General features: G+C 41.8%; 1 protein-coding gene across 2 annotated transcripts in view; it reads right to left on the reverse strand.

The window, feature by feature from the left end:
* Positions 1 to 12,015, reverse strand: part of GSG1 (germ cell associated 1) — a 35,358-nt gene that overhangs the window by 4,896 nt on the left and 18,447 nt on the right. The window contains exons 1-3 of one of the 2 annotated variants that reach the window (XM_066183535.1): positions 9,150 to 9,454; positions 7,243 to 7,309; positions 2,589 to 2,907 (exon numbers count right to left, since the gene is read on the reverse strand). In XM_066183535.1, coding sequence (XP_066039632.1) covers positions 2,589 to 2,907 — 319 coding nt within the window. In that variant the 5' untranslated portion in view covers positions 7,243 to 7,309; positions 9,150 to 9,454. Of the gene's footprint in view, positions 1 to 2,588; positions 2,908 to 7,242; positions 7,310 to 9,149; positions 9,455 to 12,015 lie in introns of those variants that run through there. The other variant, XM_066183537.1, reaches the window with a different exon arrangement.

Raw genomic sequence — 12,015 nt, forward strand, 5'->3', positions numbered from 1 at the left:
GAAAAGAAAATCTCTTCATCTTACTCTCTTTTCAGTGCATACATCCAGTCATCCCTGAATCTACCCATCAGACCTTCTCACCTCCGGTCTTTTTCTGATTATCTTTCCAGCCCTTCATTGAGGCAAAGGACGACAAGGCAACATTTGCCTGCAAAATTAAAGTGGCCTTTTCAGAAAAATAAAGCTTCAGCAGTTCATAAATCTTACTAGCCTCTGCTGAATATAAAAATCTGTTGCTACTCATTAGAACATTACTGATGATCAGGTCTATTAAGGGTGTATCTTGTAACAGACTGCAGATCCACCACCTCTGCTGAATTCCCACACACCCTAATCTCAGAAGAGCATTTCTAGCACTGCTTCTCAAAGAAGAAAGCAAAAAAAAAAAAAAAAAAAAAAAAAACCAAAAAAAAATTTTCCCAAGTGAAATACTTCGTGACAAAGATTAAAGTCCCCCTTCTGTGGCAGAGGCTCATACAGAAACACGGTCCTCAGCCCTCACATTTTAGGCATGCTATTTCAACAAATTGTGTTATTATTTGCTTTGGCTTTTTATGTTGGCCAGGTGGAAACTACTGTCTCAGCTGAGGGTCCATCATTCTTAACTCCAAGTCTCTGTCCCTGCATACTGCATTCCTGCATTACTGCATTTAAGGGTCCTCTCCTTCACTTGGCACAGTATTTTCTCCCAGACATTTCTGCTTCATGTAAGAATCTCATTTTCTTAATTTCTATCCCCAGTTCTAATCTTTCCAAATCTCCTGTGTTACTTCTGTCATCCACAGCTCTCAGGATGTTACCTAGTTTAGTGCCATCTGCGGTTCTCATTAACTTGCAATTTGCTACTTCACCTAGAACTTTAATGAGGATATTCAGTAATGGCTCATCTAAACTGATCCTGAGATTAGCCTAAATAATGAAATCCTTTCTCCAGCTTGACACAAACTCCTTTTGTTCAGAGTAGTCCCTTTTTTGTTGTTTTTGTTATCTATGCAGTTGCTTCAGTTGCTTCAAAGATGCACAGTAGTGTGTGGGTTGTGCTTGATTTACAGGAAGCAGGAGACTGAGACTGACTGTCCTTCTACCCCGTGCTCTATCCCGTGTTCTGCTGTGATCCAGATGTTACATACTTTCTGTGTTCCTTCAGGCACTGGGGTTATTCCAGGACTGCCCAGTGGACAGAAGAATTGCTTAGAGAAATCAGTTGAGGGATGTAGTTTCATTCCCACAAGCATCATGGAAACACAACCCAACCTAAACCAGTCCTAAATAAACACATCTCCTTCCACAGCCTGTCTGGAAATGCTTATAACAAAAAGCAGCCCACTTGTTAGGACATGAGAGTTTCAAGCATTCTCTTCTGCTCCAACCCCTCCTTCTGTCTGCTTTTCTTCACCAGTTATTTATTTTCAAATTCTGACAGCAACAGAGATGAAAATACTATACTGGAAGGATGGCTTGGTTAAAGAATGTGAGATGTTTGTACTTGGGCAGAGCTGAAGAGAGGGTGGTGGGCTCAGTGGAATAGCTGTGATGAAAGTGACTTTCATCACTCTATCTTTAGATACAAATCTCTGTGTTGAGCACCTTCTGGATTAGTTCTGATCCTTGATGTGTGTGCCAGGCAGTAAAGGGCATCTGAGCACTGCAGAGCACCCACCTGTGCAGGTGTGGCACAGGTTCCAGCCGAAGGACTTGAGCAGGTCTGGGCAGGAACAAGGATGAAGAAAAGCACCAAAGGGTTCTAGTACAGGGTGCACAACCAATCCCTGGCACTTCAGGATTTACAGTGCCAGTCTCACATAGTCAAAAATCACAAAGGAAATCTTTCACAATATCATCAAAACTAAGAACATTTACAATATTGCAGCTCTAATCCTCAGGCCAATTTGTCTCCTAGCTTTAGTTCCTTTGGGTTCAGATCCTCCAGGTTTTCTCTATGTCTATAAGGTAGTAATTCTCTTTCTCTGTGTTTTTTTTTCTTGTTTGTTTTTGTTTTTGTTTGGTTTTTTTTGTTGTTTTTTTTTTTTTTTTTTTTTTGTTTTTTTGTTTTTTTGTTTTTTTTTTAACTAAAAGCCCAGTCTGTTAAATAACACAAAACGGCTCAGTTTGGTGATTTAGAGCACCAACTATTGTAGTCATCACAGTGATAGCTAAAAATTAACATCTGCATAAAATCACTGCACTTAAATTTCTGGGAGGACATGTACAAATTTACCCTAAAGAGCATGAAGTAAGCTGTGTATAGAAACGGAGATATGGGGAAAGGAAAAGGAGGGTCATGGAAGTTCCCATCAGGATGAACAGTGTCATCATAAAGTCACTGCCATCAGCACCATCACTTGCACTTCACAGCCCCTATTTCCAGACCAAAGGCCACACCAGAGACAACCATTCTCCATTTCCCTGCTGGGTGAACATTCCAGTGAAGGACAGAAATATATTGACTGCACCAGTGCACAGGCCTGATACCATCTAGGAAAAGGAAGAAGACTTTCCAACTGCTCTCAGCCTCCCACCTTTCAGTTTCAAACTTCTGTGGAGTAAATACAAGGCAATAAGTTGTGGCTGCCTGAGCAACACACTACCTGGCCCTTCCATGCTCTCTTCACAGGAAAGCCACATCCCTGTGTGGAAGTATCTGAAGGCAAAACGGTCATCTCCAGTCTCCCAGCTGTAGTGCACTGTGTCCTCAGACGAAACATTGCCTGCATCCGCATCAGATGGCATGGGGACACCCACACACTGGGAGGCTTTGCTCTTCCCACACAAAGGCTTGGGCACTTTCTGGGTTCCAGTGCACCAGTAGCTGCCCAGCAAGGCTGTGGTGGAGAGGGTGAGAGCCAACAGGTTCAGGATGACAGCCAGGAAAGTACGGTGCAGTGGCAGTACCTTCAGCAGCTCCATCTACAGCACACAAATAGGAGAGAACATCACACTGGCCACTTGTTCCACACAGCCTTATGAATCCCACCTTTTCCCAGCACGCATCTGTGGTGAAGGCTTATGAGCACTCTGCCTTCCTCACAACATCCCAACAGCTCACCCAGCATGGAAGAACCATTTCTTGAAAGCCAGGGCAGTGGACCAATAGGTCAGCTTCAACCATTTCTAAGTATGCTGAATATCTGTACTGGGGAAGAGAGTGTGACATAATAGGGCTGAGTGCATTGAGATATCTGAGCACATGAGCAAAATGAAAGGAACATCACATTCATCCGTCTCAGAGATGACAGGGAGGAACTGTTAGCCAATTTCCCTGAATACCATGTGTTGCCTTTACATGAAATATAATGAATACTCTCTCCAACTAAATGAGAAATCTTGCTGCCAAGTGTCCCAAAACACTTTTTCAAGCAGTTCATTACTGTACCTAGGGAAATAGAGAGTCTAGTGATTTCTCAGTGGGAAATGGCAGGAAAATGTTCCCGTATCACTGAAGGTCACATATCAGAGCAGCGACCAGCTCAGAGAGGACACCTAGCTATCCAGACCTGGCATCTTAAGTACAAGCCACAGAGCATCACCTTCCACCTGAACTCTCATCTGCACATCAGAAGTTTGGTAGGGTGGTGGGATGACAACATCTCTGCTTTCACACAAAGTGCCAAAGGTTCTTTTCCTGTAAGAGTGAACGTTGCCACAAACATTCTTACTGATTCCATCTCATCATTAAAAGTAATTCAGAAAACAGCTTGTGAACTAGGAACTTTCTCACTCAGAGAGAAGATGAAGACTTTAGGGTTCCTGCAAAACCTTGCATTGACTCCTGAGAACCCCAAAATATCACTCCATAGATTGATTAGATGCCATCTACCCACACATCAACTTTCATGTAATCAATGCATATCTCTTCCCACGTGGCACTCCCTTATGTTTGGTACAACTTCATCAAGATACTCCCACCCTTTCCTATTTATGACTCTGAAAATCTATTTACCCACAAATAGATTCAGTTTGTACAGAGGCTGATGCTGCTGGTCCTCTTCACTTAACTTCGGCTGACTCATGCAACACTGAACGTGTGAGAAAGAACCCAGCATTCTACATTCTGGACATCATTATAAATAAACAATACAAGACCCAGTTTTGCATTGTTTGTGACTGCACCACAGACAAAAGTGGTGCAGTTAGAGTAATTTTTTCTGCTAACCAGCAAGCTTGGAAACATGGTCAACAAAGAAGGTGCTGATGCTCTTCTCGAAAAGCAGGACGTTATTAGCATCTCATCACACTGAGAAAGCAGTGCCTGACCCCAAAAACCCTCACTGAAAGCAAGAAAATACTCAGCTCCTGAAATTTTTCTGTATTTTTTCATACTCTGGCATCTTCTTTCTCTTCACCAGGATATTTCTTTCTGCACCCTAGAGACGGTAAGGTCTAAGAAAAGCCATAACTACTGGCTTTCATAATTTGAAGGCATGTTAAATATCACCATTTTTGCAGAGCAGACACCTACTAAGAAGAGTTTAAGATTAGTGGCAAAGTTCTCACTGTAAGGTTTTTTTGGTGTAAAATTTGGCTTATGACTGAAAAGGAAATAACAGACAAAAATTTTTCACCTGAAAATTGAAATCTTCAGCACACAAAGTTTTTCAGTTTTTCATCAATGCTTAATTAAAAGATTTTTCTGTCATCAGATTTTGGGTTGCTAATGCTTTTATTTAACAAAAAAAAAAAAAATTCCACTCACAATATTTACAAAAATCATCTTTCTAATTTAAACCTTCAATAGTGGGAAAAATATTCTCTCCAGTTGATTTATGACAGTAGTTGAAAGGCCATATAATTTCAGGAAGAGTGCTAAGGAAAAGACATAGAAAACACAAGAAACAAATGAGTCAGAAGTAGGAAGTGGATCAAGGATGCAGAAGACGTATGGAACTGAATCTGAACTACTTCCTGAAAACATTGTTAGAAAAGCTTCCCTCCACAAAAGCCAAGCTCTTACTGTTAATAACCAACCATAATATCTAGATAGCCCCAAAGGAATGATAGTTGAATTTACCTTAGCAGCAAGTCTTTGAAGTCCTGTTAATTTGGATGAACAGCACAGAAGTGGGACTCATGCTTTGTCTGCTGTTTTGTTCATCTCTATATCCTCCAAGAAACCTAATTGCTGCAAAATCCCTTCCTCCTTTGTCTGGTCCCCTCCTCCTTTGCCTCACCAGTGATTATTAAATGCTATCCTTCTGAACAGCAGCTGTTTTGTGGAAAATGGTCATTTTGTAATCCACAATGAAATCACAGCACAGCTGTTCTGGGAGATTATACGGGAAGCAATTGATGCTGCGGGTTGGGATTAAGTGCAGAAGAGTGACCTGTATTAACTGAGTAGAAAGTTTCTTTAAAACACTGAAAGATTCCAGCCATTTCCATGTAGCAGATATTTGGGAGCTTGTATGGAGGAAAATGGCAGCTTTGGCCAATGCTGCAGGGGAGGAGAAACCTTAGCTTGGAAACTGCCAGCACTCTTGGCATCAGGTCACCCCTTGCACTGTGCACTGTCTGTCTGTGCACTTTGAAGAACGGCAAAGACCAAAAGCATCCCAGCCCTAGGATATCTTCCTGCTCACACCTAATAGTTGCAGAAAGGGCAGAATAAAAAAAATGCAGATAGGACTTTTATGTAACTGCATCTGCTCTGAGGACTGAGGATTTCAGTCCCTGAAGAGATACAAATACTGCCCTCCTCACGGGCACTGGAAATTTTGATGCCGAAAGGAGCAGAAGAGCTGCTGAGTGGCAGACTGACACCATGGCATCACTACCACGATGGAGGTATTTGAAACGCAACAAGTCAAGCCAATAGTCAAAGCACAGGAGAATGAGGTAGATAGTCAGTGTCACCTGTAGTGTCAGATTTTACCAAAATGTGAAGGTCACTGGGAATCCCAGTTGGTTCACACTGGATGAATTTGGAACCTAGTAAGAAGAGACAGAGATTCACATTCACAGAGAGTCCACTCTGAACTCTTTGCCCTGAAAGTTTAAAGGCTCTCAAAATACCTGTGTGGTATCAAGCCCGTGCAAAAAATACAAAGGACATCACCTCTCATGAGAATGTACCAGATGCCGTGGAGCAGAGCAGCACTGAATCAAACTGCAAGGGAGGGGAGCATCCCAAATGAAGACACATCCTGTCTTCCCCACAAGCACATTGCCCAATGCCGAGCGGGTGAAGCTTGCACCATCACTGGGAGGGAACGAGGCAGATTCCCTGCATGCTGCTCTGCCAAGACAGAGGAAACCAGTGGTGCATCCATTCTCATCCTCCATGTCCAACACCAGAGCCCAGAGGCTGGGGGCAGGTACAGAAATAGCTCTGGCTGACAGCACAGCCTGTGACAGCCCCACACTGCATGGGCAGCAGGCAGAGAAGTTCAGGGTCCAGTATATGGGCTGTGCTACCCCAGGCTCCTGACCTTTCCTGCCCTGAGCAGAATGGGAAGTATCTCTGTGGTTATTTTAATCCCAGTCACTGCATAAACTCCTCCAATATAGATAAGCATTTCTAAGACGGACTAAGTGAAAGCAATGCTAAATGTTCCTGTGCTCCATGGACTGCCTGCAGGTTTCTGATTAATAAAAAAGTTTTGCTTGAAACAGATATAATTAATTTACTGAAGTAGGTAGAAAAACAGCTGATACCGTTTAAAAGGAGAGTGATTTATTTTTCTTTTTTTCATTCTGTCCACATCTGGACACATTAAATTTAACTTCTAAATGATCAGTTAAAAAAGGAAAAAAAAAAAAGGAAAAAAAAAAAAAAAAAGAAAAAAAAACCAAAACCAAGAAAAAGCCTGGTTTACAAGCTCAAGAATAGATAAAGTCAGTCTTTACAGACAATCCTTAACACCTTCCTAATTTTAAGTTTGGTTAGAGTATCATTAAAACCCAAGATTCTCTGTCAGTTTCTAAAGCTGGGTTCACGGCATATACATTGATGAAATTAAATTGAATTAGTTTCGTATGGATAAGAATTCATGTTGGGAAATAAATTAATCAGAAATATCCTATGGTTTAAAAAATATGCTTATAGCAGATTTCGTATTCTGAATAATGGCAGATATTTATCCTTCCAGAAGATGGCAATCTTTCTCTAGTCGTCTTTTCGGGAGTCTCTCCTGCTCAAGTGTATGCTGGGGGAAAACAACATCTAAGTTTAGACTTATATTCCTTTCCTTGAAATTCCTTCCTCCCCTCTTTTTTTAAACATTTTTATGAACACAAACTCTATACCTTAACTCTGAAATGGGGTGTGGGTCTGTCTCTTGGAGTTATCTGAGGCTGGGAACACTTGAAATCCCTGGGAAAAGACAAAAAAAGAGGAATGATTGCAGGAGCTTAGGTTTTGCTCACCTGCCCCGCATGAGACTATTCTTTCTAACATTTCTCACAATGCTTTGTCAAATATCGCATTATATTTCCCCAGATTATTGCACACAACTGATAGATCACCAACACCAGAGAATGTTTCCTGATGTTCAACAAACTCCCTTTTGCAAAATTATGGGGATTTTATCTGGTTTTGGTTTGGATTTTGGTTGGTTGGCTGGTTTTTTTAATTTTCTATATTAACCTCACCTCAATCTCACCTATTATAGGCAGGAAAATCAAACTGTATCTGTCTTTCACCCTGCTGTGCCTCCAGTTTTCTCCTCTTTGTGTCTGATATTTCCCACCATAATTTGGCTTGGCTAGAGTTTTTGGATCTCTCTCTCTCTTTGAACTCAGCAGCAGCCAGTCCCTGGTGACTCGTTTAAAATTCGCCCATTGAAGTAAATGCCAATAGCAGTTGATGTCCTGTGCAAACAGCCAAATGCTTGACTTATAGAAACAAAACAAGGAAACAGTATGCAAAACCCCCCAAAATCTTTGCACAGCACCACTATGGAGATAACCAACTCTAAAAAAGCCTGAGCATTGACAAGTGATGCATTTTTATCCTGGCTCTATCACCATCTACACCCTGGCTTGGGTGTATCCTGTCCCAAAGTGACAAATTCAACTCCCAGGGATGTTGGTGGAAAAGAAGGTCAAGGAGATCTTGCTAGATAGGTCCCAAAACTCGCAATATTTAACTGGTGCGTCTCAAGAGGCACACAATTCCCCATAGCCCCCCATGCAGAGATCCTCCAGGAATACCAGGGACCATTTGATGTCTTGACATTGGCTCTTCAGCTGACCTGAAGAGGAAAGGAGAGGAGGAAGGGTGGCTATTTACACCCATAGAGTCACTCTGTGAAAACTGGACAAAGACAGGCTCATACTCACCCCTCATTCCACACATTCCTTGCACATGGCACTTCCCACAGCTCCTGTTCTTGCTGTTTTTACAGGAAGATCATTCAGAGCCGCAGTCCCCTCCCTTACCGTCACACAGAAAGGAGGATGTCTCCCAAGTGACAGTGACATGGAGAGAGCCAGACTTCTCAAACTCAGTGACAGACTGCAAATGCCAGATTTCTCCCTGAGCTCTGAATAATTCCACTCAGATTGTAACCTTTATTTAGCTGTTTGCATGATGCATTAACTCTTGCTCTGAAAATGACCTCACCAGGCACATTTTTTCTAGTCTAAGCACATTTAAAGGTGAATTCTGTTTTCAAAGATGATCAGCTTACATTGCTAGACACTGAGAGGGTGGCAGAAATAAAGATTAAACTGGACTAAATAAATGCATCTTAAAGATGGACAAACCAGTCAGTTTGGACCTAATTACTTTTTTTTCTCCTTCTAATTTTTTTTTTCCCAAAATAAGTCTTAGTCGGCTGGATTTTTTTTCTAATCTTTACGGTTGTCAGCCACTCAAAAACCACACAGAAAGCAGACATAAAAAGGAAAAAAAATCAGATGCAGCAACAAAGACTTTGAGGACTCACTAGAGATTCTAGGTGTCTCAATTTCTGAATAGAAAATATAAGACTATATATTATGTATAAGGCTAGGATGTTTCTTTTCACAGACTACATAAACTCTAGGATGTGTTCACCTGAGCACACAGAAAAGAAATAGTATTTATGCAATTTAGCTAACCATAAAATGTAAACAGATAGGAAAACCATAAATTTATACATATAAGGATATTAAAGAGGTGCCAGTCCAGAAAAGGGTCTGTATAAAACTGCAAGTAGATAAACACTTACCTTATCCACTGCTCACTATTCCCATCTGCTCTTCTGAGGTGTCCAGTGAAATACTACAAGGTGATCATGGATTTGCCCCCGTGTCTTTCGGTCTGACCGAACATGTCGTGGCCAAGAAATTCCATGAGATCTAACCGTACTCTTTGAAATGTACCAAGTCTGTAATTTTATTGATGGTTTAATTCTTTCTGAGCTCTCTAAATCATCACAGCACATTATATCAGCCGCTACATTGGCAGGGCATCCACTTCTGCAGAATGAGCTTTTGTAATTTGGTAGTCCTCTCTATGAAAATTGTTGCTACTTTTAAATCTACCACTGACGAGATCTCAGTCTGTTACTACTCAGAATCACAAACACCCAGACTCAATGACTACCACAGGCTCATGGGGTTTTTTATCATCAAGAGGAACCACTGCAACAACATAGTCTCCTCTCAGACGTAACAGAACTCAAAGAACTTGGGATAATCATTTCTAGTGATACACAGAACTTTTACCAGAGCTATAGCACATATTTTATACAACTAACTGATATTGACTGTGCAGCAGAATATGATGGAGAACTGATCATATCCTTAGAAATTTTATTCCAATGATTAATTAACCTCATTTTAAAATTTTGCTCGTGCTCTGTAAAGCAGTGTCTGCTTTAGTTTTCCAACCTGACCAGGTTGCTCCAACACACAAATAAATACCCAGTGAAGCGATTTCCTAAGAATGTTATTGTAAGAGTCACAAATCAATGTGTTTCATTAGAGGCACACAGTGTGATCTAACAAGCTGGCTGGTGGCCCAAATTCCTAGTTCTGTACCTAGCTCTGACACATAATTTTCCCCTCCCATCGGCCAAGTCATGAGTCGTGCGTTTACACTGCAGTCAAAGCAGTGGCAATGATGGGGATCAAACATTCAGTGCTTGTTTTAATGGGGTGTTGCTAGGAATTTCACTCCAGCAATACGCAGCACAATGCAGGGTACAAACCCAAGTCCAGAAACAGAGTAAACTATGCTAAGCTCCACATTGCCATGGCTGGATTGATAGCTTAAAATAGCCCTTGTTTCCATACACTATAAATTTGGGTCTTTGGAGTCATTCCCATAGATGCCAAGCTACAGCACAGGGGATCCTTGTGGATACTGGAATCAGCACAAAGACAGCAGGAGACATTCTGTTTTGGTAATGACAACATTTGAGGAGACCTAAAAGTAATCTGTGCAAAGAGTACTTCACATATATGCAGGTGATCTTGGAGTCAAGGACATGTTTAATATGTTTTAAAGTAAAACAACAAAAAAAATTGAAACTAAACAGTTAAACCACATTGTGCTTTGTTTACACTCATGGAAACGAGAAAGCCAAAGCAATTGTTCTTTGCTTTAATTTATCTTTCCCTCTATTTCACTAAGGTGAATCAGAATAAGCAGAGTTAGAGGAAGCGTATAAAGATTATCTAATCAATCTATCTACATCACTATGACCTTAGCACCCTGAAGAACTTCAAGCCTACCGTTAAATTTTTTTGCAAGGGAGATACCACTCCATCCTGGAATAAAGTCCCTTGTAATATATATTTTTTTCCAATCAAATCACAACATAAACCAGAAAACTTTTCCATCTCTGCTAAATGCCATGGTATCTATTCCACATCTGATTTATTTATTCACATGGATTGTTCTCTCAAGGTCATTGGAGCTACATAGTTTATTAAAGTTCTACTCACATGCTAGTATTTGAGGAACCAGTGCCTCAAAGGAAACATCTAAGCTAGCAGGAAAGGTTTGGAAATCTAAAAGAGTGAGTAAGACAGAGAGTTAGCTTTTTTAAGGCAAGGCGTGGGAGGGGTTTTCATTCTTTAGCTATTAAAAACTCCTTGCCTTGACAAGAAAAAAAAAAGGGGGGGGAAGAGAAAACTGGGAGGGGAATGATTAATGAAGAAAGAGGCAGCATGGCAAGAGATGCAGCAAGCATGGTGGCCAGAAGGCACGAGCGAGTTTCTCAGGCTGGGTTCCCTGACAGAGCAGAGGTGGTAGCAAGCACATATCAGAGGATTCAAGGTCTAATATGCTGTCTGAAGAGAGTAATGAGGCCAGCTTTCCTTACAGTGCTGAGCAGAGGGGTTTTGCTACAGTGGCTGCTTTGAAAACAATCATGCTGGATATTACAATTGCACCTTTTATCTTTCTTGATATCCTGATAATTATCCAGGATTGAGGGCATCTCCTTTTTTCCTCAGATTTTCTGCAGATTTGGGATTCCTTTCCATTTCTTTATGGCATTTTGGAGCTGTGGCTTCACAGATAATCCTTCTGCCAAGTCCAATCTCCATGGTTCATGCCTCCCATGACCTCACATGTTGTGGTGGGCAGCACACTGAAGCTGCCTGTGCACCAGGGAGGAGACAGGTCAGGACAGGGCAGTGGTGACACGAACCCGGGGCCCTGGCCCCGTGCCTTGGAGGCCCAGTGGGAGGTGGGACTGCCGGGAGCAGATGGTGTCACTGCTATGGGCATGGGGTGGATGCAGCACATGTATGCTGTGCCAGGGGAGTTTCAGGGCACCCAGGCTTCCCTACAAGTCCTGAGGGAAAGGAGCGGCCCAGTTGTTGAAAACACAAACACAAAATATTTTGGAGACAGCCAGCAGAAAAATTGGGCGTCTGCCTCTCTTCTGCTGTACTTTTTTTTGTTGTTGTTGGCTTTCTTTTGTTTTGTTTTTTTTTTTATTTTCTCTCTCCTCCTCTCTCCACACCTCCCCGTTTCCTCATAGCCAGGTTTCCGCATGCCCAGGCAACCCCAGTTCCATGCATCGGGCAAAGACATCAGTCCCTGAGGGTGACCCAGCCATGGAAAGGAGGGGGCCAGGT

The sequence above is a fragment of the Chamaea fasciata genome, unplaced genomic scaffold (genome assembly GCF_029207755.1).
Source record: "Chamaea fasciata isolate MVZ Bird 193981 ecotype frontalis unplaced genomic scaffold, bChaFas1.0.hap1 SCAF_5, whole genome shotgun sequence".
Classification (NCBI taxonomy): domain Eukaryota; kingdom Metazoa; phylum Chordata; class Aves; order Passeriformes; family Sylviidae; genus Chamaea; species Chamaea fasciata.